The 26,929-nt window shown below is 34.8% G+C and overlaps 1 protein-coding gene across 1 annotated transcript in view; it reads left to right on the top strand.

The window, feature by feature from the left end:
* Positions 1-26,929, top strand: part of AGMO (alkylglycerol monooxygenase) — a 273,361-nt gene that overhangs the window by 124,093 nt on the left and 122,339 nt on the right. Inside the window, exons 6-11 of the mRNA XM_070425136.1 lie at positions 6,696-6,762; positions 9,414-9,479; positions 9,570-9,649; positions 12,908-13,042; positions 14,809-14,925; positions 21,175-21,257. Coding sequence (XP_070281237.1) covers positions 6,696-6,762; positions 9,414-9,479; positions 9,570-9,649; positions 12,908-13,042; positions 14,809-14,925; positions 21,175-21,257 — 548 coding nt within the window. The remainder of the gene's footprint in view (positions 1-6,695; positions 6,763-9,413; positions 9,480-9,569; positions 9,650-12,907; positions 13,043-14,808; positions 14,926-21,174; positions 21,258-26,929) is intronic.

Below are 26,929 nucleotides of genomic sequence, written 5' to 3'. Positions count from 1 at the left end.
TAAAATATTAGCTATTAATTGGTAATTTCCATTGTTCCACACTGTGATCTTTCAAGAGATCTTAACACAGGCCCAGCCCATGTGGCTAATTGGTTGAGCTTCCACCTATGAATCAGGAGGCAGTCAGGATATATTCCCGGGTTGCAGGCTCAATTCCCAGTAAGGGGCATGCAGAAGGCAGCCAGTCAATGATTCTATCTCTATTCATTGATGTTTCTATCTCTCTCTCCCTCTTCCTTGCGCTCGCAAACCAATAACAATAAAAAAGAAAAAAGTAAATAAAATCTTTAAAAAAAAAAGATTTTAACACGGGCACTCAATAAATACCTGTTGAATAAATTGAACCCACATAGGTTATTTTGATTTCCAAATAGTCAATTGAAGAAGTTTATCAACAAGGTAGAATTTTTGTGCATTCCCAGAAACAATCAATGAGACTCTTTGCAAAGCCGCACTATTGGGAGCTATACAAAACATATATTTTTACCAAAGATAATTTTTAGCTTTTGACCTACAAAACAAACTAAATTTTTTTGCATTTTTATTTTTAAATTAAATTTGTTGGGGTGGCATTGGTTAATAAAATTATTTAGATTTCAAGTGTACAATTCTATAATACATTTTCAGTATATTGCATTGTATGTTTACCACCCAAAGTCAAATCTCCTTCCATCACTATATATTAGAACCTCTGCTTCTTGTTAGATAATTCTGGTGCCAATTATAAATTCAAATTGATTAGAAATTCAAATATCTGCACTGTGCAATACGGTAATTGAAAAAGAAAAAAAACTGAATGATTTTCTCATCCTTCCACTAAAAAAACAAAATAATTGAGAAAAATAACTTTTTTTGTAAAAACTTTTTTTCTGAAATAGTTTTACCATTCCACTGAAGAGTCCAATGGACTTTAAATAATCTTCCTGATTATTTATTTCTTTTAAGTATTTATCACTGTATTTATTTTTATTTCTAAAACCTAGTAAGTTCCATAGAAATTCAGTAATGTTTGCTGAATGAATGAACTGGCTGACAAGAGATTTCTTGCTCTGCTTATTATGGAAGTAGCTTTTAATAAGAGACTTTGATAAGAATGTATAAATACAGGTTATAATGCTAAGAGAAAACCTTTATTGGTAGTTTGGTACTTAAAATAATTATTGATTGGCGCATGAGTAAATATTCAAAATATGATAAATATGTTAATACATATTAATACCTTAATATGTATTAACATGTTTTATTTATATATATTAATAATGTATATTAACATAATGTTTTAATGTATATTAATAACACATTAATATACAGGTTTTTTATCTGTAAATGGGATTAACAAGTGGAATATATAATTGAAAGGTCATAGAAATATTTATAACCAACTTAAATTCTAAAAAGATATGCATGAGCCTATATTTGATTATAAAGATCTTTCCAAAGAAAATATTCTCTAATATTTTGCACACAGATACACATGCACACATGCTTAGATAAAGAGATGGAAAAAAAAGAGGAAAGAATGGGGGGAAAAGGAAAGAGAGGAGAGGAGAAGGAGAGGAGGGGAGGGGAATAGAGGGGAGAGGAAAGGAGGAGAGAGAAGGGGAGAAGAAAAAAAGGGACAGAGGGAAGAAGGAAAGAAAAAAGAAAAGAAGAAAATTTGACCAGGAAAAACCAGTAATCATGGTGTAACTATTAGTCTATTTAATTTTAGTTTAGGTTTGTATTGAACATTGCCACTAATTTACCTGAAAACTTTTCTCATTTTCACACCACTTCAAGCAAATCTTTCTTAGTTCAATAAAACATAACCATGATTTTTATATAAGATGATAAATGTATTAGGAGCTGGTTTAGTATTTCCCTTAAATACTTACTGCAGTGAAACATGGAGGCCCACAATGGCATGGGTCCCTCTGGAACATCAATCATGCATGATGCTGTGAAGAAAAGTCTTGACTAGTTAGAGTCAATGTCATCACTCTAACCTATGCTCATCTGAATGCAGGCATTTTCCTACTATGGAGATTTTATTTCACTTCACCCCCAACCCAGTCACTCCTCAGCATTTATCATATTGTTAGCACATTCGTCTTTATAATGTGGATTCTGTAAAGCACACGCTTCTGCGGACATATTTTCCCTATTATGATTTTCCCCTCTCAGACAGGAAGCATGAATATGTGTAAGCATCTCTTATTTGGAAAGAACATTGTAATTAAGTGTAGGCATCTGCCTTCTTTCTGAAAAGTAAGTACTTATAAATATTCCTATGGCCTTTCAATAATATGTTCCAGTATTTTTAGTGCCAATTTGCAGATAATGCAACATTCCCACTATTAGTCTAAAATTAAACAAAACAATAGAATTAAGAGGGTTTTTTTTTTATTATTGTATTTAGAATTTCTTTTCTCCAACTTCAGTAGCCATAGTGAAGTGAGAAGAGGCAATTTTCCAAGCAATTCAGACAAAGAAAATACTTTTTGTCTTGAATTAACTGAATATTTTTGTTAAAAATGGCTTTTTCTTCAACTTGACCATTGGTTAATTGTTTCTGTATTCTGAACTGACCTATAGAAATCTTACCAATCAATGCTTCCCAATGAGAAAAATAAGAAACATTAAGAAATGTGTAAAATGAAATACTTTTATAATAAATCATTCTAGGCAGGTTTTATAACCTGGCCCTCAGGTTATAAAACCCTAATAACCTGGCCCTCAGGTTATAAAACCCTAAGAGAAAACTACAGGATGCATTGCGTCAAAGACCTAAGAAGCACCAACAGTGCCTAAAATCCATGAGAGGCAGTATAGAAGGTGAAATCCCTGCAGTCTTTATAAGTTCCAGGATTCATTTTTAATGGAAATGTAGTCAAAAAGCATTTAGTTATTATTTTCCATTAAAGTTCTAAAAGAGTAAATTACTTTTATTTGATAGAAAAATTGCTAAACCTCTTAAAAGCAAAATGATAGAAAACTGGAACGATTTCTGAACTAAAACAGAAACAACTCTAGGGCTTCCTCCCAAGCCCTTTAAACTCATTAGAAATTTAATTTCTGTGAGCTTCATTTTTATGCTTTTTAAAATAATAGAATATTGGACTATATTATTTTTAAGTCCTCTGTACATTCTAAAATTTCATAATTTATATTAATACATTTAAATTTTTAAAAAAGACAAGACAAATAACTAACTTCTAAAAATGAAAATAGCTGCAATTATCTCCACAATATTTTTCTGAAGTGATTCAAAGGGAGCTTTGGTGGAATTGCTAAATGACTGAATTTGCAAAAGTGGGCGATAATTGAGTCATTATGCTCAACCCTTATTAATTATTAATGACATCTCTTTGAATCAGAAGGGTTTTCCACCAGAGAGGTTCTGACTGGGCTTGTCTGAATGATGAATCATCTCCCACACGGAGGTGGTCTTTCCCAGCTCCAAGGTACTCAGAGGCACTACCAGGAAATTTAACTGTGGTTGCCTGTGTTGTACTTGGCTTTTAACTTTAAAAAAAGAAAGAAAGGAACTTTCAATATTGATACCACCATGCTGTAGCCTGCAGGAGCAAAAGATTTTCTTTGAGGAAAAAAGAGCTTGACATTAAAAAACAATGCACTCCGCCAAGGCTCCAATCATCTGAATGCACTCAACATTTGTGTGGCTTTAAATCTGGCTGCACACACATGCCAGGGCCAATGATCAGAAATGCATCTGGGTCGCAGAAGCCGGCCCTGTAGTCTCCTCCACCCCCTTTTGTTGGCTGTTTTTGTAACATATGTTAGGCACCGAGGAGACAAACAAGGATAAAGTGGTATTCTCCTTTCCCATATGATTCTATGCCAGAGAGACAAATCCCAACCAAAGCATCCGATTTCAATGTTCTGACTACTGAGAAACCCCACTTGTTCTCTGTCCATCACCATTCTTCTCAGCAAATATTTTTCCACCAAGTACAAAGCAATGTAGGCTAATAAAATACAGGCTTCTTTCTCCCTACTCCATTTCCAATTCTTGGTCACTAATAATGTGTTAGTGACATAGTACTTCATAGAAATGCCATTTGATATAAAGGCTACCTATTCACAGTATTTTGAAGTCTTGAAATAAAGAAAATACAGATAGTCCTTTGTCTATGAATTCTGTGAATTAATCAAACAGTCTGTTGTTTGCATCTCATAATACATTTCTCATGGAAATAACTTTAAAAATGGCGATAGAACTCCAGTAGAAGAGAGGGAAAGAGGCCTAAATTATCATACAACAAGTAATATTATATATCCTTTGCATGCCAATGTTTCTGTAACCCTCAGGTGGGTTAATGGTGGGTCTGATAAGGAAATGGTGGCACCTGCCCCACGGACGCATGCAGCATTGTCATGTGGCCACACTGCCATCATTTCTACTTCAAGAGGGTACAGGCCCCACAAGCTGAGGATGAAGTGGTTGCTGTGGCTCTGCACATTGGCAGAACGCTCTTAAATTGGGTGTTTTAATGTCAGAGGATGTCAAACAATGATTAAGCCCTGCTATATAGAGTTGTATTCTAGAAGTATGTTTGGGATTTTAGGGATCTATTTGAACTGTGCATTATTGTATATTATTAGAGTAACAGTTTCTTTCACTTAAAATTTTTTTAAATATATTTTTTATTGATTTTTTACAGAGAGGAAGGGAGAGGTATAGAGAGTTATAAACATTGATGAGAGAGAAACATCAATTCAGCTTCCTCCTGCACACTCCCTACTGGGATGTGCCCGCAACCACGGTATATGCCCTTGACCGGAATTGAACCTGGGACCCTTAAGTCCACAGGCCAACGCTCTGTCCACTGAGCCAAACCAGTTAGGGCATCTTTCACTTAAATTTTATCTTACAATCTTCAACTATTCAGAAAAGTAGAATTAATAATAGAATGAATTTATGTATCTCCATCCCTTCCATTAAAAAATCATTATGGTTTTGAATAATTTGCATGAGCTATCTTTTTTTTAATTTTATTTTTATTGCAAAATATTTTGTAGCAAAACCTAGATCTCATGTCACGTATACTTCAGTTACACAACTATAAAAGTTACATATCCTACCTAATGACGATGCATTATAACTCCCAAACAGTGCTTTTATCGTATAACACTGTTTATAATCAATTTCTCACATTGCCTATAAAATGTCTCTTATGTTTGCTGTGTTCAAATCACTATTCAAACAAGATTTCTCACAACATTGGTTGTTATCTATTTGAAATACTTTTTCATCTTAAGCAGTCCCCTCTGACTTTTTTCCCCCATATCACTGACTTGTTACCAAATTCATGTCCATGTCATGAATTCATGTCAGTGTTACCAAATTTATGTGGCGCATCAATATCACATTCCCTTAAGGATTATTTAAATTTTTTTAGAACTTATATATCCTCTAAATGGAACTTAACACTAGGGGTGTGTAATTTTATAAAATATCATAACAGTGTATTATTTTTTGTCATTGGTAGGCTCTAATAAACCCATTTAAATAGTGATTAAGGAAAGTAAAATATTCTGTTATCTGCTGTAGCCCATGGGAGAAAGAATAATGTAATTGAGATTTAAAAGGTTCCAACATTGCCTAATATTAATTATATAACATAACTACTGTCTTTTTTATACATGGCCTGCTATTCTTGTTTATTACACCTACCTGGTTCCTATACTCCTTACGATTTACAGATTCTGGAACAGTGGATTCTTACTGATAAATGTTGCAAGAGAATACCAAATTTTGAAGGGACTTTTGAATTATAAAAAAAGACCCATTTATATATTTGACGTTGATTTGTGCCTCTAGGATACACTGGCAGATGGTATATCTACAGGTAAAAGACAAGTTAGGATTCTATTTGAATGAGCAGGATCCCCCTAATAGATAAACAGCTACAATAGTAAGTTGTTGCCACATGGCTGATTATTGGGTGAAACCAAACTCCAAAATAAATATAATACTGTATTTTCTCTCCCCTATTCATGTTCTGCTAACATAAATCATCAAAAACAACCGTAGCTAGTTTGGATCAGTGGATAGAGCATTGGCCTGTGGACTGAAGGGTCCTGGGTTTGATTCAGGTCAAGGGCACATGCTGGGGTTGCAGACTCAATCCCCAGAAGGGGGCTTTCAGGAGGCAGCCAATTAATGATTCTCTCTCATCTTAGATGTTTCTATCTCTCTCTCCCTCTCCCTTCCTCTCTGAAAAAATCAATAAAAAAATATTAAAAATATATAAATAATCAAAGACATAGTTGAAAGGTAAAAAACAAAAGGAGAATTATGCGTTGGCAATAGAACCATTTTACAGTACCATTTAAAATTCTCAGAACATTATTATGCAGATACTGTTATTACTTCCATTTTAAAGGTGACAAAATGGAGTTATAAAAAGCTTGTTATTTTCCCAAGAACAGGGTGATAAATGGAGAATCCAGGAACCAAACTGAGGCATTCTAGCTCTTAACCTAATAGTAGACTCTCAGAATAGATGTATGAGCTTATTTCTGTCTTTATGTGAGCACCAAGTGATAGAAAAACTTCCAATTCTGATGCCAACCCTGAAACTTTTAATATATGTTAACCCATGAGGGTTTTTAATGTGAGTACTTATATGTTACATGTGCATTTAATAATAACTGCGTATATAAATCAAAATTCCTTTTGCTTTAAACAGGTCATTGATAACCTTGGTCCTTTGGAACTGATCCTTAACACGCCTAGCCATCACAGGGTACATCATGGTAAGGAAATTGATCTCTTCTTACTGTCATTTTTTATTTATTTAAAATGATATTAGTTTTCATCATTTCATTGTAATTATCCAACATAGTCAGCACACACTGTGTAAGTAGGCATCTCTTCTTCCTTTGAATCTCCAAAGCTAGAACCAGAAACAAACAAACAAAAACACCCCCCAACATCAACTTTTTATCTGGCTTTTGGATTTTTCTTTTTGCCTGAATCTCCTCAGGTGTAGTGGGAGGACAAACAAACAAACAAACAAACAAAAATTGAGCTGAACAGCTGAGTGGATGGATGTACACTTTATATCTTGAAGGCCACTCCTTTACCTGATGCTGAGAGTCATTCCTATCTAGAGCCAGAGTGTGCCTGGTTTTGAAAACTGTTGGGATTCGAGAAAAGCCTAAAAGAAACAATTTACTTTTCTGCTTCAATTCTGTGAACAAATCTTGCCTGCACTGCATTTGCTTGACAAAGAGAAAGACCCATATGGCTAGTGCCTAAAGTTTCAAGATGCCAGCTTAAGAAATATTAGAAATGTTTGCATTCTGCACCCAAGGACCTGGACAAGAATGTGCATATCAGCAATACATGTAACAGGAGCAAAAGAGACCTAATTCCCATGTTTATCAGCAGTAGAACCAGACAAACTGCAGACAGTTCAGGTGATGGGGAACTATATCCCCTTGATAACACTATTATGACACGCAATGGCATGTTGAGATAAAGAAGCCGGTAATAAAAGAAGAAATACTATTGTTCCGTTTTATAAGTTTCCAGCAATCAGCACAGGGGCACGGCAGGTCCCTTTTCCCATGGCAGCGGGCAGAGTGGGTGCCCAGGTTCCCCCAGAAAGAGGAGAGGACAAGGTCATGCTATACATGTTCACTTGCCTCCTGTAAAGTCAGCAGCCATTCCCCTACCACAAGGGCATCATTAGTGAGGGGTGGAGAGGCCAAGAGTGTTAATACTCTTGGGATTCCTCCATATTAAAGGAACCATAAGGAGTGGAGAAGAGCAAGGCCACTTTGAAAAAGAAATAGTTTAGAGTTTCTCCTGTTGGATTTCAGAGTGCCTTCCCACACACGTTGCTTTATATCAACTTCAGCACTATTAACATTTTAATATTAATTTTAAAAAGATCAGCTAGTTCTTTGGGCCAAGGGGGCTGTCTTGTATATTACAGCTTGTTGGTCTCTACATACGAGATGCCAGTAATATCCCCTCGCAGTGGTGATTACCAACGTCTTCAGACATTGCCACATGACCCCTAAAGGGCCAAGTGCTCCCCGATCCAACTGAGAGCCACTGTTTACACCGTGTGTGGCCACAGGTTGTGTATCTGTGTACCAGCCCCACTACTTCTGTACTGGTGGGAGATTTTTCCTGATATTTTCACTTTCAAATGTCTATTTGATAGCTAAGATTTGGAATCAGCCTAAATGCCCATCAGCAGATGAATGGATTAAAAAACTTTGGCACATCTACACAGTGGAATACTGTGCTGCTGTAAAAAGGAAGGAACTCCTGCCATTTGCAACAGCATGGATGGAGCTGGAGAGCATTATGCTAAGTGAAATAAGTCAGTCAGAGAAGGATAAATACCACATGCTCTCACTCATTTGTGGATTATAATGAACAACATAAACCGATGAAGAAAAACAGATGTAGAGACAGAGAAGCATCAATCAGATGCTCAAAACTCGGAGGGAAAGCAGGAGAGGGTGGGGGTGAGGGGGAAAGATCAACCAAAGGACTTGTATGCATGCATATAAGCATAAGTGATGGATGTGGACAAAAGGGGGTGAGGGTGAGGGCAGGATTGGGGGGATGAGGGGACATTGGGGTGATAAGGACACATTTGTAATATCTTATTCAATAAAGGGAAAAAATGTGTATTTGCATATGGTGAAGGTGAGTAAAGAAATGAGAACACCAGAAGACAGTGGGTTTGTTGGAGTAGTGGTTTGGTGGGTTAATATTCTTTATCCTATTGGCAACCATTGGATTGTGTCTTTTGTTATTATTAAATAAATTATGCCCAGCTATTTAAATTATAATTTGAATATTTTAGAGCAGAAAAAAATATCACAAATGTTATGAGTAAATAAAAAATTGAGGTTAATTTGATTTTCACGATGTATTTTATAATTTTTAAAAATAGTAATGTCTCACTCTAGGTAGGAAAATTTCTTTCTGAAAAAAATGCAGGGAAAATGAGTGGACATAATGCCCTTAAATTTTTAACAAAATACAAATTACACATATTATCTATCTTATTTCCTAGTGCTATTTTTTCTGGACCATTTAATTTTTAATTATTATTTTTCATAGTCCCAAAATAGAATTATTTATAATTATCCAAGATTTTTTAAAATCTGGAACATTGTGAACACTAACTTTTTTTTTCATCTGGGATAATTCTTGATAGTTTTAAGGAAATCTTTGCTCTTTTTAGTAAAATTAATTGAAAAATAAAATGAAAACTCACTTTACTAGCAAATAAAAGCTAGTGTTGCCAGTGGAAAGACATTCCTAGGAAAATCATTCTGTTACATAAATCTTAATTTTGTGAATGGGTTCAAGATGAGATATTTCAAGAATCATAACTTTATTCTTTAAAAAATATTTTTTATATTTTTTCTCATAGGCAGAAACCGTTATTGCATAGACAAAAATTATGCCGGCACACTTATTATATGGGATAGAATTTTTGGTAAGTAAAAAGTACCAGAATTTTCAAATTTTAATTAGCTCCTTAACTCTCAGAAAGTCAAAGATCATACCCTTAATGTTTGTCTTCCAGGGACATTTGAGCCAGAGGATAAAAAAGTTGTATATGGTTTGACACATCCCATTAATACATTTGACCCACTCAAGGTGCAGGTAATGTACTCAGTTTTATTCTTTCTGAATTGATCATATTCTATCATTAAAAGGATAATAATCAATACACTTTTAAAAGGTAGTAGTGGATTACACTGTCCTGAAAAAAGTTTTTAGTTGTGAAAGAATTTGACAATAACCCTGGCATTTAAACAAAGACTTAAATCAAATTGGGCAAAATACATTAGAAAGCAATTAATACAATTTTTAAACATGTCTACTACCTAGAATTTAAACATGGCTCTTTAGCAAACATATGCTTTCTTAGAATAGACCTGAAATATATTCATGCATTCAGAACGGATGGTAGTAACATGTATAATTAAGGCTGATCCCACAGTAAGAAAAATATTTGCTTCAAGTCTGCATGACTCTGGTTAGAAATTCAGTGTGAGGCTTTGCCTACTCTTCCTGGATCTGTGTGTCAGGAACTATTATGGGTTGGTTAGGTCTGCATGTTCCCTCACCTGCGAAGACTTGTTTTCTGTCCTACATGTAGTATTGATTGTTCACTGGTCTCAATGGTTGGCACTAGAGAAATTAGGAATGTCTGTGAAGCTCTGACATATCAGCCGCAGACCACTTCAAACACTCCTGGGGTTAGGGACTAGTAAATTAAAAAAAATAACAACGCTTGAAACCCTAAAGAGGTCAGTCAATGACAGCGCCGTCCCAGGGACTAGATGTATGGCATCCAGGAAAGAAGAAAATTACAGGTTCATGTTGGGTCTTCTTTTCAAACCTACTTTTTCACATTTTTAAGAAAGTGAAAATAAAAATAAATTGATATTTATTAAGCTGTTATTATGTGCAGGGCATTGCTAGCAGCTCAGCATAAATGTTTGATGTAAGCATTACTAAAACATTTTGAGGAAGTGGTTCTTTCCAGCTCCAGTTGTTGGTGGATGAAACTGAGGTTCTCAGGATTTAAATGATTCACCCAACTACACACACCTTGTTAAGGGTGAACTTAGCCAAGATGGGTTCCCGGCCAAGCCCAAAACTTGCTTAACTCAATTTAAATTTTACACGCTCCTGCCTCTTTACAGAAAAGGCCATTGCGAATTACCTTCCTATTTCAAGTGAAAGACATTTTTATCTCATACTTCAAAAGAAAAAATTGGCTACTTTTTCTCCAGAGCATTTCTTTCTTGGTGTCTCTTGGTTTCTTGGTGTCTCTCTCTCTCTCTCTCTCTCTCTCTCTCTCTCTCTCTCTCTCTCTCTCTCTCTGGCATTATTAAGAATATATGTCTCAGGAGAATACTAAAGAAGCATTTCAGCGTACTTTCTTAATAATAAGCTTTACAGAATCAAAACCAGTTTGGAAAGAATACATTGAGAGCTGCTTCTTCACTTTTGTAGTCTTGTCTCTGTTGTGAGGAGGTTAACAAGGAATTGGACAACTCGGTTTCTGTCAGGGATGACGGAGCCTTTCAGACTTAAAGGGCGTGTGAATCGTGGGAGCATCTGATGAAAGTGCGGATTCTGCTCAGCAGGGCTGGGTCTGTCCAAGACTCTGTTTCTGACAAGCTCCCAGGCTGTGTCTGTGCTGCTGGTTCATGGCTGAGCATTTCAATAGGAAGGCTTTGGAAATGTGCACTCTTGCTGAGGAAGAGCAGCTCATGTGGAGGCTGAATAAAGAGATTGGAAACTGTACAACATGAGCTGCACGGAAAGTTGGATGCTTGGGATTTGGGCGAGAGACTATTCAGATAATCATAAGTATTTATGAGCTGCTGCTGAGTTTGTGTCAGTGTCAGATTTCCAGGCATCTAACCCTCACATAAACATTTTCTTTACTGTAGTGTCACATCAGTGTCCATGGTTTAGTCTTCTGCATGCTCACTCACGTGGTCAGAAATGTCAAATCAGCAAGATGTGATAATTAGGAGTTCCAGAACCTACAAAAACATATATCTACTTTCATTTATATTCCCTTATATTCAGCTCAGTCTCTCACCTTGTCCTCAGAAGCATAAAAAAAAACTTGGGATTTTTTTTTCTTTATTATTTGGCATAAACAATTCACTCTGCTCTTCATTGGGGTCCAAGAGTTTCAGAGCATTGGGTAGCAAATAAGTAAGAAGGTACTCCTGATTTTAAAACATTACCATACACTTCTCATGGTTTGTGTCTAGTATGATATAAAATTGCAGTCAGGTTTCAAAACAACACAACAGGTGTATATTAATGTATAATTTCTAAATACATTAACTTTCTACATTTTTACTATTATTATTGCAAAGCTCCAGGATAAGTTTCCATCTAACATTTTCTTTTTCCTCAAAATGTGCTTCACTAAATCCTGAATGGTTCCTTAATTAAGATTCCTTATTTAATATTTTAAGCAATTTTTAAAACCGTTTTAACCCTAGAAGTTTGAATTCTTTGAGACACAGTGATAATACAAGCAAGACCACAAATTTGTATGGAGCCAAAGCTTCTTTCTACATGAATTTATTACTACAATTATAATACAACTCATCTCTAGAGTCTATAGTTGATATTCAACCTCTGGATTATTTTTAATCCTATGATGGATTATGACAAGTGTGGCATTTATAGCTAATTATCCTAATAGCTAATATTTATTGGGTACTTATCATGTATGGACTTACTTTTAACTTCTCTACATGTCAAATATATGCTATTTGAAGAATGGAGATTCCAGTTAAAGCCCTCAAGGCAAACTTTTGACTCAGTCATCAAAGTTTTTCTTTTCTTATTACAGAATATAACCTATTTAGTACTCAGAGGTCTGCTATCAGAAATAGCTTTCAACATTTTTCCTTCATATGACATGTTTGTCTATAACTCAATAGAATAAATAATTATTTTTAAATAAGTGACGTATATGCAATATTTATATCTTTCCATGTTCAAGGTAATATCCATTTAGCAAGATGTTAGAAAAGATGTCATTTGACATGAATATTGAGTACTCAGGATTCTAGTTAATTCCACTGGAAGCAAAGCCTCTTAACCCACTTTTTCTACTTTGCTGAGTTTCTAAATAATTGACCTATTTTTTAACTTCCAAGTTATAATTCTGATATTGACAAGGACACATTTAAATTTAAAGGTATGCAGAATACATAAATAAGTTATAATTTTAATGCAGTTGCATATTAACTAACATTAATCAAATTATTGTAACATTTAAATATGTAAAGTACATTAAATTAAATACATGATTTATTATATTTAATCTTTTTAAGAGATTTTTTATTTTAAATAAGCTATTTTTTATTCTTCTAGTTCCACCATTTAGCTTACATGTGGACCACATTCTGGGCCACACCTGGAGTCTTCAATAAGATCTCTGTCATATTTAAAGGACCAGGATGGGGACCAGGTAAACCAAGACTTGGACTGAGTGAAGAAATCCCCGAGGTAAGTAGAGTTCCTGGGTTTGATGATGGTGATGATTAGTCTCTTATAATGAGGTCTACAGCCAGCCTGTGTATATGCTGACTTCATGTAAAAGATGTTCTCTTAAACAGATGCAGCCTGGTGGTGTATAACTTAATGAGTGGACACCACCTAGGGGCCAATAAGAGGGGTGACTTCGCCCAGGCAGACACTGCCTCTTCCCAGGGAGCATTGTTTAGGGCAGTGATGGTGAACCATTTGAGCTCGGCGTGACAGCATTTTGAAAAACCCTAACTTAACTCTGGTTCTGTGTCACATATAGAAATTTTTTGATATTTGCAACCATAGTAAAACAAAGACTTATATTTTTGATATTTATTTTATATATTTAAATGCCATTTAACAAAGAAAAATCAACCAAAAAAATGAGTTCGCGTGTCACCTCTGACACACGTGCCATAGGTTCGCCATCACTGGTAGGGGATGGAGCAGCGGAGGCGATTTTGAGACCCACCCAAATCCATAGCCAGGAGCCATTGTGTAGTTCAGAAACCCATGCAGCTCAGTCACAGAATCCTAAACCACTGGAGATGGAGGGATCCTTAAAGATGAGTTAGTCTAGCCTTTATTTTGTTCATGAAAACCTGAGGTCTCCAGAATGGAAGGTCTAAAGTCCACACCAAGATATAGTTATTGGATTAGACCATACCATTATTCATTCTGTAGTAGAATAGAAACATTAAATACAGAGACCCCATTTTAAAACAAAAAAATAAGCAAGGTCTAGAGATTTAAAACACTGGAAACCAAATGAAACATTCAGTTTTATTCTGGAATTCCTCTTATAGACACAGAAAAGGAATGTCTTTCCAGTTATTCAGGATTTATATTGTTGTTCCTTATGAAAATAACTGCCATTAACAGTAATATAGAAACAAAAGAAATGGAAAACTGTTGATTTCAAAGATAACTATGAGTATAAAATTTAGCCAGTATTTCAAGGAAATAAAATAATATATTTCATATGGGTGTTATTCTTATGTTCAAAAATATCCTGATATAAGTAAGGTTGTTTTCTCATCTAGTTATGAAAGATTCTAGGTTGAAATTTCTCAGATCCTTTTGGTTATATTCAGTCAATTATATAATAAGAGCTAACTTGATATAAGTGAAAATATTTTGCTTACTTCAGCTCCAAAAAGTCTAGTTAACTATGGTCTATTTGTTGTTGTTTTTTAAATAGATAACCTAAAGTTAATATTTTTTTAAGTCATATTGTTGCTTAAATCTGAATTAAAAAAATAGAATCATAGTGTTTCTTGGAAACTCTGTAGCTTGAGAAAGTTGTTTCTAATAGAGCAACATTTCCCTTTGAGGCATAATTATTTCCACTACCCAAAGTCACCTTCCATTTTCACTTTTGCTATACTTTCATGTACATATAATCATGGACATATTTTTCTATTTATATTTTCATATTTTCACGTTTATTTTGGTTATGTTTATCACCCGTACATATTGCCAAATCAATTCTTACTTTGTTCTACATAAGGCAGACTAAATCAGAATCAGAATACTGAGATGAAAAACAAGTGTTCTAACTTTTATACTTTTTCTATCTCATAAAATGAATGTTAGAGTCATTTTGTGTGTGTGTGGCGGGGGGGGGCGGGGGGTAGCAAAACCTTTGATTTCTTTTTGCATATCTTCTCTTCATAGTCTGAATTTCAATGAGAGGAATAAGCCAGGGAGCGATATCATGAAAGGCTTCTTCCTTGTCTTCCTAGGTTACTGGGGAAGAAGTTCCCTACTCCTCGTCAGCGCCTTACCTATTGAAGATCTATGCAGTTGTACAGTTTGCTGTGATGCTAGTCTTTTATGAAGAGACCTTTGCAAATAAAGCTGTAAGTTTTGTCCATTTTAAATAGTATGAAAAATTATGTCATTTTTCTTGATAAAATATCTCACATTAAAACAGGTAAATTAATTCTTCTAGACTATTGAATATAAATTATATCCAAAGTGCTTCAGTATAGAATTTCCATCAAATGGTATACTATTGATCTAAATGATAAAGAGTAAGTAATTTGCCACAAATAAATTCCTCAGCCATTACAAAAAAAGTATTTTGGAAGTTAGAATGAAATGTTTGGGAAAATACTTTATATTAATGTTAACCTACTTACCTTCAATGAGAGCATACCCGGACACTTTGACATTAGAAAATTTTCAATGTGAGTTGACTTCATTTGTCTTCTTCTTTCTAAACATTCAGAATATTCAGGATAACCAGAGCACAGGACCAGAGTTTAGAATCTGGATTCTAAATCAGGCATTACCACCTGGGGAGGTTTTTTATTTGTTTGCGTATGTATGTGTGTGTGTTTGCCACATAAAAATACTCTTACTGCCTACAGTTTTTAGAAAACAAAAATAGCTAAATACACAGTACATTGTAAAAATATAAAAAGATAAATACAGAGGTATTTTTTAAATGTGTATTGTTTTCTAGATTTATTTATATTATTTTCTTCCTGAAAGGATTTACATTAGTTCAAAGAGGTACATAAATTATAGTAAGGTATCTAATTTGGAAGTAGGTGAACTTGAACATAGAATCACAGAAGAGTAAAAAATCAGTGTCTTTGACTTTGTTACCAGGAAAACATATATCTCATGAAATAACCTCACTAAATTGGGAATTTTGAAAGCTCACATGAGTCAATTAATGCCATCAGGAACTTCCTCATTCTTTCTTACAGCTCTGCTTTTCTCAAAATGCAGGTTCTCCTCCAGGTTTTCAGCCTTCATGGTAGCAAGGAGGCTGTCAGGTCGCTCTAGCTTTCAGCACTGCCTCACAAAAAATGCCAGGAGTGAAAGTTTTACAGTGCCGTCTGATGTGAAGGCTTGGTTCACCTGGGTATCACTGAACCAAGCAATGAGGTTAAGTGTGGGTCACTGGCCATTCAGTCTATGAATGGGAAGACAGGGTAAGCTCCATAGGATCCTCATTGACTGAGAGGAGGGATGGGATGGTTTGGAAGAAAAATTGAGATGATAATAAATAGAAAAAGGGAAATAGATTGGAGTTGGCAAAAATAAATATTAGATCTCCATAAATCATTCTCACACAAAAATATGTGATTTGAACTTGTTTTCAAAAAATATTCTTTAAACACTTATAAAAATGCATATATATAAACCTTCCTGCAGGATATCAGAAATGTCATGAGACTATCATGGTGGGAAATATACTGGCTTACTGCTGGCACCCTCATACACATATGCGCTACAACTAATGAAACCAATTCCACATTGTAGCACATTCGTTTGCCTTTAGCTTCACAAGAGACAAAATTTGAACCCAAGAATGTATTTCAGGAACAAAGCTTTCTTAGAAGTAACATGAACTATATCACTCTCAGCAATGCACCTGTAGATATCGAACTACTCTAATGTTGAGAATTATTGATGGCTTAACCTAAGGCCTCACAATCATCTCTTCAAGTATTATGTAGTTAACCCATCACTGATTACTTTGTTATCTTAATTTGTTCATCTAATTTATGACTAAAATATATATGCGATGTAGAGTTTAGGTAGTTGAATGAAACCAGAAGAAAAGCAAAATCATTGTATCTAAATATAGGATAGGGAAAAGTAGGTCTATAATTGTGAGTACTTGACACATAGTTTGTTCTTGTATTATTATTTATTATTTTAGTTATGGTATTATTTGTTATTATTATTAACTTACTTTGCCCACCCCTGTATCTAACACTTGGTATCCTGACCAGTGTTGAGTGCAGTTTGCATTACTGAATTATTTTAGTAATACTAAATAAAATCACAGAATAAATTGTAGTAATTTATAGAAACAAAAATGGGAACTTACCCATTTAGATTTTGAAAGAGACCCTTAATATTAAGTTAACCAAGAGATTTGAATGTCTAAGCAAGTGTGAGTGCTTCCCGCATAAAAATGTGGCCAGACACTATTTATATTAAAATATGTAACATATAGCCTGGTATTCACAGGATTTTTCAACTGCAGTAAAAACTCTATAAGAAACTCATGTCAATATATTGACAAAGAGAAATATCAAGTGTCGAAATCCTTTTCAAACTGAAATTAGAGTTGGAGACAGCTTCATTCCTGACACAAATAACTTTTGAAAGGTACATTTTCTTGTTTCCCACACGTGTTTTTCTTTGCTAAAAACATGCTGTGCAACTAGGAAAAAAGATTGCTTATTTGCAAAATTCTATAGTGCCTTTCTAGTCTCAGGGATGTTTAAAAGCATACAAAGATGTTAAAATCCAACAGCAATATTTTTTTCCAGATTCGCTGTAGCCAATAATCACAGAGAAAAGTTGTGGCTGACTTGTAATTGGGGATCCTGCTGCGGTCCCACAGCCTTTTCTGTTTATGCATATACCAGAGTAGATAAATACTCGCTTGTCTTATGTGTGCGAGTTTTGTATAAATAACTTTGGGAGTCAAAGAAGCAATTTGATGGCCACCACAAGAGTGTAGAAGGCTCAGTCCTTTCTTTCTGAAACATGCAATGCATACATTTAAATGTATAATGTTTGGTTTAGTGATATGACCCACAGACTTTTATGTTGATTTTGGTATGGTAATGCTTGAAAAATCAATTCCTTAGCTGCCAGGGTCCACTTCATGGGGTGATATCATGAATACGCATTTGAAATCAAAATATATTTCCAAAGTAAAATTATAAAGGCAATGCTATCCTTTAAATAACAGACACACTCAAAACTGTTTGAATATTTAAGAGTCTTAAAATGTGTAGCTATCATTACAGATATGTTTTTTTAAGATTATTTATTGATTTTTAGAGGGGAAGGAGAGAAACATCGATATGAGAGCAAAACATTGATCACTGCCTCCTACACACCCCTACTGGGGCTTGAGCCCACAACCTGGGCATGTGCCCCGACAGGGAATCAAACTGGCAACCTTTTGGTGAATGGGATGACTCCCAACCAACTGAGACATATGAGCAAGGATGTGAATATGTTTTTATACAGATTATTTGATGATATATTTCAAGTTAACGAGGCATCTGAGAATATCCTGTGTAAATTTGGAACAGATTATTGTAGTTCTAAATTCCCTTGATTCTATAAAACATTATGGGCACTGATATTTTGCAACTAATGTTTTCATGTTGACTTGTTTTAACAAGACCCTTTGAAAAAGTAATTAATGTGTTTAGTTGTACTCTTATAAGAGAGAGTATCATTTGTACAAATTCAATTAAGCTAAGGTTCTGTGTGAAACCACTCAAGTCAATATCCTCTGTATATCGTTTTCTTCCAGTGCAGGCCATTGGGATTTAGTTTAATTTCCTAAAGTTTTTAGGTGGTAACTGAAATAACGTGAAAAAAATGAAATGTAAGCCAAAATGAGCATCAATTATAACTTAAAGCCACAAAATGAATGTAATAAATGTGTAGTAAAGAAAGAATATTAGCAAAAGTTATCTTATTAATAAGCATATACTCATATACTCCAGGAACTTAGAAAAGTGATCATTGTGAGTTCCAATGAAAACTAATTTTTCTACTATATTGAAATATAATAAAGTAGGAATGTGCACATTAAAATGTCATGTACATCAAATATTATATCAATTATGAAATTAAATATATCTTTATCCAATTAGTACTGTCCCCAAATATGGTCAGTATCAGGTAGCAACTTTAAAAGTTATGATACAATAGCCCCGGGTGGTGTGGCTCACTTGGTTGGGTGTTGTCCCATGCACCTAGAGGTTGCTGGTTCGATTCCAGCATCCAGTAAATATTTCTCTCTCTCTCTCCCCTTTCCTCTCTCTCTAAAATCAATTAAAAAATAGACATATTAAAAAAACAAACAAAAACAAACTTTGGCCATAAGGGAATAGGGCTGATTTATACCATGGTGTGGAACTGGGATGTTGGATGTGAACAGTGATTATAACTGGTGGCATTTGCTTATTGTTTACGAATTTGAACAGAGGTTATAGGTATGTATATTAGGTAGTAGTGAGTTGAAATTACCTGTAGTTGTTTCAGTAAAAAGAGAAAGTGTTTGTGTAATGGTTGATCACTATTTTAGCCAACCTGTTATATTACATTCTGGTGTTCTCATAAAGGTGAAATGTAAACAACCACCAGTCAATAGGAAATTATCTAGGGGCTGTGTATCCAACTCCTTGCTTTTACTGATCCGCTTTCAATCTTTATCTGACCATAAGCATTAGCTACATAACTACAATCTAGATCTCTGCCTCTGCTCCCTTTAAGTTTCTTGCTCATATGTATTCTACCATTGTCACACTTTGATCCAGGAGGTGTCAGAAGGGGCTAGTTTGAATTTTATGGCAGCATTTATTTCTGGGTGATTATGGAAAAGTTACTAAATTTTTTGTGTCCCAGTTTGTTATTTTTTTTTTCAGATATGAAGCAGATATAATGAAAAGGTTGTTGAAACTATAAAAAGAATTACAGTATATGAAACACATAGCATAGAACAGGGGTGGGCAACCTTTTTGTGAGTGCGTGCCCAAACCAGCAAAATCTCTGACTCAAAATTCTTCTGCATGCCAACCCTAATTTTTTGAGAACATGTTAAGCCTACTTGATATCTCTTAAGGTGTATGTATGTGAAGAACCTTGAAGAAATAATAAAATTCATTTGAATGACAAAAACACAGTATATGATGATGAAAAATACAATTATTTTTTAATGTATACATGTACACTGATAGTCCGACAGAAAACTTTATGACTCCGTTTGATATTATCAGTGGGACTTTTGCTACTGCATCACTGATGACAGAGATTTTACATCAGGTTTATATTTCGTGACCTTCAGAGATATGCACGAGCTACTACTTTCATCCATCAGGCTACTCCTATTACAAGACTTAACAAAATTCATCACTGAGAACAAAGATTCACAATCGTATATGGATGAAACCAAAACACTGCCCGGATCTAGGAAGGCAGGGAGAGTTAAGGCAGAGGATAGAAATTGCTCTTCCCCTCTCTCGTCAATCCATGTCTATGGTCTTTAAGATAACTTGTTATGTAAAATTATTTATTTATCTAAGATGCACCTACACCGAATTTATCTGAAAAATAAAAAAGTCGATATTAAGAAAAAAATTGTAAGTGGAAGATTACAAGAGAGGGTTTTGCGTGCCAGCAAAAGTTACTGGCGTGCCATGTTTGGCACGCGTGCCAGGGGATGCCCACCCCTGGCATAGAAGCTATAAAATAGTAGGTCTTCCATAAACACTGTTATTATTTTTGACATGTAAACAAATTCATAGCCCTGTCTGGATAGATCAGCTCGGTGGGTTAGAGTATCATCCTAATAAATCAAACCAGGTTGTGGGTTTGATCCCCAGTCAAGGCACATACAAGAATGCATAAGTAAGTGGAACAACAAATCTATGTTTCTCTCTTTCTCTCTCTCTCTCTCTCTCTCTCTCTCTCTCTCTCCCCTTCCTCTCTAACATCAATAAATAAAAATTAAGAATAAATAAGAAAGTAAAAATGTTAAAGAATGCATAACTTATTTATAATTATGGCAAAATTGTTATTACTATAATTCCAAATATAATACTTTTGACATTATATAAACATATAGATTTCAAATGTATAGATTTCTGTGTGTGAAATTGTCTTCATATATGTGTTTGCGCTCATAAAGACATTCTCCTTTACATATTTTTGTATTCAAGACAGCTTTATGTTTAAAACCACAAAGAATTGGCCTTATTAAAAATAGTTATTGGAATGTGGTATTTATTCACAAAAATCTAAGTGACTTCTCTATACACGAGGGCATTGGTACTTCAAAGAATTATAAAAGTCAAACTTTAAAGGAGAATTTTTAGAAAAAAAAACACTAAGTAAAGTATCATTATGAAATTGTCTAATTCATTCTTCAAGCATCCAAGGAGATAAATGACATTAGGGAAACCAAATGTCTTCTTTTTGAAAATGTCAACCTCTTTGAAAAATGTCAGTGACAAATGGTGTATTGGGGCTGTTTTTCATGTCAGCTTTCAATTCTAATGCACCTTTTGGTAACTCTCCTAAAAAACCTGTTGGTCTGTGTGTTTGTATGACAGGCACTGACTCAGCTCACTCTCCTTCTGAGGGTCTGCTTCTTTATCCTGACCTTGACCTCCATCGGATTTCTTCTGGATCAAAGGCAAGATGTGAAATTCTTTCTTTTTATATAATTTTATAATGTATTTTTAAAAATACATGTGAAACTTTGTTATTCACAAAACATTTGTTATTGAAGAAATAAAGTTGAAACTGAAACAGGAACTTTAGGGGAATATAGGCAGCCTTAGGGAATTTTTAGAATTGGGGTCCATGGATAAACACAGGGCTACAGACTGGGAGAAGGCACATTTCCATAACACAAGGAAGCCAGATGCAGCTACATTTCCATAAGACAAGGGAGCTGGAAGTAGCTAAGAAAGGTCTATATTTACAAAATAAAGGAGGAGGAAGAAAGCCCAGAAGGAATAGGAGAACAATGAAGGAGAAGGGCCTCAGGAGTTACTATAGTAACCAGTCTAAGGGAATAGTGACCAATCAGAGGGGATATCAAGGTACCAGGATCTGTAGCCTTTATAAGCCATAGGGAAAAGGAACTCAGTGGGACCCTTTCCTTCTCCCCACGTGGGAGTCCATTCTGTGGGACTCTTAACCTCTCCACACGTGGGAGCCTGTACTTGTTCTTCAATAAATTTCTACCTTTGCTATGCCATTTTCTGTCCATGGATTCATTCTTCGATTCCAGCAGACAAAGAATCCGGGTTCCAGTCCAAAACTTCTGTTTCAAAACTACAATTTCACCCTTATATTTTCAATGAAACAGAGTAGCAGTTTATCTGATTTTATGTCAAGCGTGCATTTTAAATCTAAGGCTTTTAAATGAAAATTGGGATTTTCAATTTATTAAAGAAAATCTATGAATATAATGGTTAATTTGGCAAAACATAGACTATAATTCTGAATACTTAATAAAATATAGAACACATTTGAGTATTTTTCCTTTGCCATTTGAATAGTTCTTAATATATGTCTGAATGTGGATATATTTAAAGTTTATACCCTTAACCCTCACACGGGATATTTTATTTAAGGAATCCTGTTTTAAATACTACCCAGGCCATAAAATACATTCACTTGAACAATTTTAAATTGCTTTTTTGGCATGAGGTATATAAAAAAATACTTTTTTGTTATTGCTCAGTATTTATCAATCATTAATATTAATACTAATACCAACATTTAGGTAATTAACATATATAGTGGTTATTAATACTTATAACAATACTCAGATAATATTAATATAAAGCACATTTTATAAATTAAGAAAGTCAAAAAGACAGTAAAATATTGAACAGAACACAAAGCCAAGCCATATGGTCCAGAATTCAGAAATTATAGAATTTACTGGGTGAAAAATTGCAAAAAAAAGCCTGTCATTCTTGAAATCTTATCTTTGTTGTGATATTATTGTTTTCCAAATAGATAATCATTAATTTCAGGTTCTGGAATAGCACAAGACTCTGGAGTTTCATCAAGATCCAATTCCAAATGAACTTCCGGTTAATGAAACTGTTTATAATATGCATTCCATAGAAACATTTGGTAGAGAACGATGCAGCTGGCACATTTCACATAGCCATATGTAAACAACGTGTAGAATTCTAAACCTTTTTCCTTCAATACTTTAAAAATGGTGTTTATTTTACCATTCATTTTGTTTGGCTCTCTATCCTACTTTTCTACACTAGAAGTCAAGTACATACTGAGCCATAAAACAGGAAAATGGAAAAATGTGTCTCAAGTCTACCTGAAATACTTACTCAAATCCAAAAAATCTGAATCACATACTAAACATCACCATTCTATCATTTGAATGCACTTAATAGAATTGACAATCAGCCAATAGCAATTGTATAGCTTCATTTTTTTTTATGAAGATTGGTTTTGTCTCTCTGGATACAGATACTAGACAAAATAAGAAAGCTGTCTACAATAATATCCAATTATTCTTCTTGTATATAATCACTTAAAAATCTAAACTGCCTCAGGCTTTATTCAGGAGCTCATACTAAGATACATTCTGAGAAATTTGTCATTATGCAATTTTGTGTTTGTGCCAACATTGTAGAATGTACTTATGCAAACCTGAATGGTTTATTCTATTGCTGTAACTAGATGTGCTATACTTTTATACGACTGGCAGCATAGTAGGTTTGTTTACACCAGCATCATATCAAACATGTGAGTAATTAATGGTAGTGTAAGCATACCAAAAAGACAGTTGGCTTTCCTTTTTGTATCAAAAGTGCTTGACATAAGCTTTGATTGCTGAAACATCCACTTTAAAGAGATCCACTTCAAGGCAGGCTCTCTGGAATAATCGCCGGTCAGCCACATCCTACCAGATAAAGAGCCATGTGGCCTCTCCCTACTGAGGCTCCTTTATTCCGGAGATCCTGGTTGATTTGAAAAACTGACCATTGGACTACTTATTTTTTCTCTTCCCACACTTTAAATTCACCTAAAAAGAGTGAGCCCATGAAACCCTAGGCCCCACCTTGAACCCCTATAAAAGCAGAAGAACCCCAGGTCCCTCTCTCTCTCTCTCCCTCCCCCTCCCCCTCCCCCTCCCCCTCCCCCTTCTCCTCCCCCTTCTCCTCCCCTTCTCCCTCTCCCTCTCCCTCTCCCTCTCCCTCTCCCTCTCCCTCTCCCTCTCCCTCTCCCTCTCCCTTTCTCTCCCTCCATTCCTCCTTCCCTCCCTTTCTCTGTGTCTATCTCTTTCTCTCTGCCTCAAACCTCCTTGTGTGCCTTATACACTCCAGGACCTGCATGTAAGTCAAAGGTTCCCAATGGTTATTGCTGAAGGGTGTTTTGCGATATAGTAATAATCACTAGGGTCCATTCTGTTGCAACACTGGTTTAGAAAGGAGGGATGTCCCTCGGAAGCTCACCAGGGACAGGTGAGTGCCTCCAGGCATTTCTAGCCTATAGCTTTACTTTTGATAAAGTAAGACCAGCACAAAACAGTAATGCATTGCACTACAACCTTATATGGGCTAAGACTCACTAGGCAATAAGAATTTTTCGTCTCCTTTAAATTTTTTTTTTTTTTAAATTTTAGAGGATGTTTATTAAGACTGGGGACAATGAAACAATAAAGGGTTGGGGAAATAAGCCTAGGCTGGTCTGCTTTGGCTCAATAAGAAGTCAGAGAAAAGGGGAGTTTAGGGGCAGGTTCAGGGGGTTGCCTTGGATGAACTGCACTGACCATTGCTGCCCTGGTTGCAAGCCTAATGGGGTCCATTAGAATTCAGGAGATGCGTGCCTGTGGGGAAAGAAAGGGGTGGGAGGCGCAGGCTTGCTCCTGGAAAGGAGAGGATACTCTCGACCTCCATTTTTTTTAGGGTTTTTTAAGGTTGGGCAATTAGAGTTGTTAGAGGAGGATCTCAATAAAATATTCATCAGCTTTATGATGATGTATCAAAATGAGATTTATCCTCTTAACTTCATCTGTCCTTGGGTGTGGTTGGCAATTGGTACCAAGACAGTGGTTCTCAACCTTCCTAATGCTGCGACCCTTTAATACAGTTCCTCATGTTGTGACCCAACCATAAAATTATTTTCGTTGCTACTTCATAACTGTAATGTTGCTACTGTTATGAATCTTAATGTAAATATCTGATATGCAGGATGTATTTAAGCGACCCCTCTGAAAGGGTCGTTCAACCCCCAAAGGGTCGCGACCCACAGGTTGAGAACTGCTGCACTAAGAGGATTTCTGCTATCTGTCTCCCTGAGTAGGGTGATTTCAGCTATTTACCCTCTGGTTGGGGAGGAGAAGTGCAAACCATTTACCCTTAAGTGTCCCCGGCTTTATAGGACCAGCATCCTACATGATGACTGAAATATCATTACTGTATACATGACTGTATAAGCAACAGCACCAAGTATATCAAATACCAATTAAATACAAGCCTAAAAAAATGAGTATGAAATCTCTTTATAAACATGGTTAAACTATTGAAATATCATGAAAAATAAATAAAGAGCTAAATAAATGGAGAGATAACTATATTCATAGATACATCTCTATAATACAAGATCTGTATATTACTCCATGTGTCAAACACCCAAAGTAAAACCATCTTCTGTCACCATATATTAGGCCATATGTTACATTTCAATACAATCTGAATTAAAATTGTGAAAGGTTTCTTCCTAGAATTTGACAAGGTCTTTCTAAAATATATGTAGATTGTTCAATAATAGCCAACACAGTGTTGAGGTTAAAAAAAACAGGAGTTGCATAACTCCCTATCAAGATTTATTATAAAGCCACAGTAATTAGACATGTTTTATTAGCACAATGATTAGAACAGAAAACCTAGAAAGAGATCTATGCTTATATGTAGACTTGATTTGTGATAAAGGTGTCCCTGCAGAGCTGTGGGAAAAGGCTGGCTTTTCAGTAAATGGTCTTGGAAAAATTGGATTTCCACATAGGAATAAGAAAAATAAACTTGACAAATATTTCACACCATAAAAATTACTTCTGGGGTCAGGAGATTATGGGTTGAAAAGTGAGAGGAAAGCCAATACAGATTCCAGCAGGTAGCATAGTAATGTACGTCTATAACTTTGGAGTATGTAAAAATAGTAAATGGTACACAAAAAGACCTAATTATGATGCATTAGATAGAATTGATTAACTAGATTATAATACTATTAAGAAAGTCAGTTTTTCAAAAATTAATTATCATTAAGACAGTAAAAAATAAAACCAAGTAGGAGATGCTATTGGCAAATTTTATAAGTAGCAAAGATCCCAAATGACTAAAATTAAAAGAATTAATACCAACTGTTAAAATGCTCACACACTGAAGAGAGGGGTTTATTTTGTGATATTTAATTTGAAAAACTAAGAATTTTTCTAACATAATTTTAACATATATTTGTATGTATGTGTGTGTGTGTGTATATATATATATATGTGTGTGTGTGTGTGTGTGTGTGTGTGTGTATGTATATATGTAATCCAGTAATTCAATCCTAGTTATGTATTAAAAAATACACCTAAACGCATGGAAAGGAATGTGCAGACAGCATTGTTTACAATAAACATATATTGTCAACACTAAATGTTCTTCACAAGGTGAATGGTTACATGCATTTTGTATACCCACACAAAGGAATACTATGCAGGAGTGAAAGAGTGAACCCCTGCTATTTGCAGCATCATAGGTCTGTCTCACACACAATACTGAGTAAAAGATGCCAGATACAAAAAGGTGCATACAGTATAATACCATTTATGAAATGTAGGAAAGATATAAAATTATAAGCTAGTTTTTAGAAATTTATGCTAAAGTGATAAAACATTTTTTTAAAAAAGAGCTAGAAAGGCTATGATTACCATAAAAGTCGGGGGATTGATTCTTGCTGAGAGAGATGGAGGGTGAAAATATTGAGGAGGTAAGAGGTACCATTGGGGTGCTGATAATGGGTGGTGGTTACATGGTTGCTTATTTGTTGAAAATCACCCAGCTGCATATTTCTGTTTTTTTTACTTCTCTATATGTATGTTTCATTTCACAATATAAAAGTTTAAAAGGTAAGATATATTAAAAACAACAAAAACTATGTGTTTTAAAATAGGAATCTTGTTTTTTTAAATTTAAAATTACCCATATATCATTAAAAATGATCATAATGAGTTACGACATTACAAGGAAAAAGCTTTCTTAATATTTTTTTCACAAAAAAACTTAATCACATTACTTGAATGCAAACAGATTATAAACTATTATCCTGTTT

The sequence above is a fragment of the Myotis yumanensis genome, unplaced genomic scaffold (genome assembly GCF_028538775.1).
Source record: "Myotis yumanensis isolate MYYU_CA2020_CCGP unplaced genomic scaffold, mMyoYum1.0.hap1 SCAF_9, whole genome shotgun sequence".
Classification (NCBI taxonomy): Eukaryota; Metazoa; Chordata; class Mammalia; order Chiroptera; family Vespertilionidae; genus Myotis; species Myotis yumanensis.
Note: the sequence above shows the minus strand (reverse complement) of the source record. Positions and strands in the feature narration are given on the sequence as shown.